General features: G+C 35.9%; 1 protein-coding gene across 1 annotated transcript; it reads right to left on the bottom strand.

Moving 5' to 3' along the window:
• Window positions 1-8: 8 nt before the first annotated feature.
• Window positions 9-3,462, bottom strand: LOC111374088 (chromatin remodeling protein EBS-like). The gene is made up of 4 exons (XM_022996717.1): window positions 3,233-3,462; window positions 2,067-2,409; window positions 1,893-1,961; window positions 9-904 (listed from the first exon to the last, which is right to left on the bottom strand). Exons 1-4 carry the CDS (start codon window positions 3,303-3,305, stop codon window positions 730-732), a joined length of 660 nt encoding a protein of 219 aa, XP_022852485.1. The 5' UTR covers window positions 3,306-3,462; the 3' UTR covers window positions 9-729.
• Window positions 3,463-3,849: the final 387 nt, after the last annotated feature.

Raw genomic sequence — 3,849 nt, 5'->3', positions numbered from 1 at the left:
CGTCCACATAGTCAAGAGAAAGGTGCATACTACAAGAGTAGCCTATGACTTGTATAGGTGTACCTTTAGGAAGTAATCCAAAAATTTTCTTATGGATTCCCATAATCAAGAGGATCAAAGGAATAGGGGTGCTTTTTCAATCAAAGCTTTGAGTTACCTTCAGTCAAACTTGTCCACAGTATCCCGTTGTACTATTTATCTTGTACAAAATCATAATAAGTTTGGCAAAGAGAATCAAACTTGTGGTACAGGAATTTAGTTGGAAGGGCATGGACAAGGACCAGAAGGATCATTTAGTAGATTGAGTTGGTACTAAGGTTAAAGCTAAGCATGGCTTGGGTCTGAATAACGTGGTGCCTGAGGACATCTCCTTGGTGGCAAACCAGTTGAAGCCTACATTTAGTTTTCACCAGAACTGTTGGGATACTGGGAGGATTGCCTCCAAAATTATACTCACGCAGGCTCCCTATAAATTTATCTCTCAGTAACACCCCTTAAACTGTCCATTGCTGCATCTTAATTAGGAAGTGTTTCTGAGGTCGGCTTTCGCTGAACTATTGATTCTTTTAGCTTAAAATAGCTCTAATAGACTTCTCTTATTAATAAAGCTTCAGAAAGTTATGATGTATGCATAAAAGTTTTTAAATAACAGAATACACAGCAATACAAATGCTGCAAGTTCAAAAAAAAAAAGATTAAAAAATTGCCAATTGTATAATATAATAATTTTCATTCTGCAAGCATCAGAATAGAAAAATGCACTTCTACCTTGCCAACAGCTGGTGATACAGGGAATGAGTTCAAAGACCTCCTGGAATCGTCTTCGGATGAACAGTCAGAACACAAGAAATGCTCCAACTTCTTTGCTTCTTCAATGGTCATACCCATGCAAGAAGGATGAAACCTGCAACAGAAACATTAAGAGCTGCTATCAGTATAAACGTACACAGGCATATTACTTATAGTTTGGCAATAACTAAGTGTAATACGACAAGTCTTTTGAGTTACCACCAGGATCAAAAAGCAAATAAGTACTATATTATCAATTCGACTAAACTTCTATCCACTCCTAAAAGTTATTAGGGAAGAATATCTTTTGGAAGCACATAATCACCGACACCAAATCATAAGCCATCCTAAAGTCTGGAATAAAGTCATTCTAAACATTGGGACATCTTCAATGAATTGACACTAAAATTGTGTTTATCTAATACTTCAGCAGCCATGTAGAAAATTGTTCTCTATGGTTCCCTAATCCTACATCATGTTCACCTATTGCATATGATGATTTCCTTTATTCCTCTTCTCATTGTTTGTGTTTATTTTACATTTATTTTTATATTTATGGTTATAAATGTAATCAAACACAATAAGCATCTTTTAAGGTACAGATTTTTCTCTCCACATTTCATGATCACTGCGTAATTTAGTTTCCTAAAACTGATTTCATGCATCAAACACCTGCACAAGATTAAGAAATAGAATAAATAAATTAAAGGAAAAGAAAACAAAAGAATTTCATAAATTAGATAAGTCTTATCCTAAACATCACAACGCCAATTTACTAACTTTAACACTTCCAATTACAGATCCAGCCTCTGTCACCATCTACTATATTTTAAAAAATAAAAGATCCGACACTTAAATACATACCCGTACCTGATACCCATTCCCGAGTCCAAGCATCATAGAATCTAGCAACTTAAACACAATAATGGGAAAAAAGGAACTTACTAAAGATACATCCTTATCATTATAGAAAAAATTCACTTCAGCACCAATTCCTACTAAGTTTTTAATTAATGGATCGAAGTACATCACAGCCCATCACTTTATTCAATCACAGAACACACAAAACATGCATTTGAAGCATATAAATTATGTTTACATACCAGTCCTTACACCCTTCACACTGCACCATGAGATCATCTGGATTATAAGGCATCTCACACTTGCAATACCTACAGAAACATAAAACCACAAAGAGTATTCTGATATTAAATAAAAACAATAAAACATCATTTTTCCACACTTCAATGTTAGTCAACCAATTTCTGAAAACTCACACAGCAACGCGGTCTGGAGTGAACCCTCCAGTAGCTGCCTTGTACTCAAATCTACAAAAGTAATCCTCAGCCCCCACGTTCTCGAGCTTGGTGTAGTTCTTGAAACTGTGCACAATGCACTTGCCTTCAATGGTGTGAGCACTTTGCATATCATGGTGGTCAGACAAGAAGAGTTCCTTGGCACCATGAAACTGCCTGCGACCCCCAACAGACTCCTCGGGGCGGTAGTACCACCGAACCTGTACTTTAATATTGTTCCGGTGATCAGCCTCGATCTTCTCCACTCTCGCAACGTAAGGAGGCTTGTCCAAGTCTGATGGTCTCATCAACACACAATCTCCAGCTACATAAACACCCAATTTCTAAATACTTCAAAAATCTAACTCTAGCAAACTATGCAAAGCAAAAAACTTTATTCCACTAGTTAGACATGTCATTGATAAAGTCATATAGATTCTGCATACTTAATTATCGTGACAGTGTATATTATGCTTGTTAAAACATTAGTGTATGCGAAAATATATAAATACCAATGAAGTCAAAGGAAGCCAATCAACCACACATGTATAAACAAGCACCTAGGCACGTGTAACAATGTAGATACAAACGAGTACAAGCAAATTATAATTGAAAGAAATTATGAAAATTAAACTTTGACAAATCATCTCTAGTAAACCATGATCCAAAAAACACCAAAAGTCCAAGTCTCATCCACGTTGAGAGTATATATCGCTTTGTGTAATTGAGCCATGTGTATTTGTGTGCGCGCATGCGCGAGAGAGTTTATAAGCACTTTGAGCCGGCCCCTACTCAAACCACCCAATGTGACAATGTTATTGAATCCCACATCGCTCCTGAAAAGCAGGGCTTATGAGCACTTTGGGCAACCTTCCCTTATAAACTGGCTTATGGATAACTTTTGCCCAAAGTGGTCGTTACATGCCACCCCAAACACCAGACCCCCTTCACAGACGTGGCAAAATGAAAGTACTCATATGGTGGCATGAAATAGCAAGACAAGTCTATGACTACCCCTCTCTCTCCCTCTCGATGACGTAAAAAGAAACTAAGGAAAAGTAAAATTGAATTCACATGACTGTGTAGCGATTTAAATATGAAGAATAAGAAAGAGTAAAATTGAGAGGAAGACAGAGAGTAATTCATACGTCTGACAATTTTGTTGGTGCCTTTGATACCGTAAGAATCGAGGTCCTTCTTGCCTGGTTTTGTCTTCGCCATATTAGTTCCTTCTCTATTCTTCACTTCTTCTTCTTCTCTTCGATTGATCTGGATGAAATTATGATAATAGCATTATCATATTGTCTCTGTGTGTGTAGAAGGCATATGCTACTTCAAGTACACTTTGAACTTACCAGAGTCTAGAGAGAGAAGCAAAAACCCTAGTTGCCGTTGCGGGGACGGATATCCGAACAGAAAATGGGGCGGGCTGAGAAGACGGGTCGGGTCTCACCACTAGGGCCTATCACTATTCCTTTTCAATCATAATTTTTTAAACATTTTATCTTCTACTTTGAATATTTGAATATAAATTCATTCTATAATCTAATAAATAAGAATAATCTGCAACATATATTTCACATTTTCTAATTAAAATACTATATTCTTTAAACGATAAATTTATATTTTCTAATTGAGAAATAATATTCTTTATTTTTTCTAATTTTCTAATAGATTATCTAATCCTTCAATTATATATCCTGACATTTATTCATACAAATAATCATCAATTAATCCTTATGATTCTTTAAGATCTTAAAAAGAT

This window comes from Olea europaea, unplaced genomic scaffold (genome assembly GCF_002742605.1).
Source record: "Olea europaea var. sylvestris unplaced genomic scaffold, O_europaea_v1 scaffold1201, whole genome shotgun sequence".
In the NCBI taxonomy this organism is placed as follows: domain Eukaryota; kingdom Viridiplantae; phylum Streptophyta; class Magnoliopsida; order Lamiales; family Oleaceae; genus Olea; species Olea europaea.
This window is presented reverse-complemented; position numbering and strand designations above follow the sequence as displayed.

Excerpts from the sequence above, each read along its gene's own strand:
- LOC111374088 (XM_022996717.1), bottom strand. The coding sequence starts at position 3,305 with ATGGCGAAGACAAAACCAGGCAAGAAGGACCTCGATTCTTACGGTATC. Across the intron at positions 1,962-2,066 it reads ACTCCAGACCGCGTTGCTGT|GTATTGCAAGTGTGAGATGC; the intron begins GTGAGTTTTCAG and ends ATGTTTCTGTAG. Across the intron at positions 905-1,892 it reads TGTGAAGGGTGTAAGGACTG|GTTTCATCCTTCTTGCATGG; the intron begins GTATGTAAACAT and ends TTTCTGTTGCAG.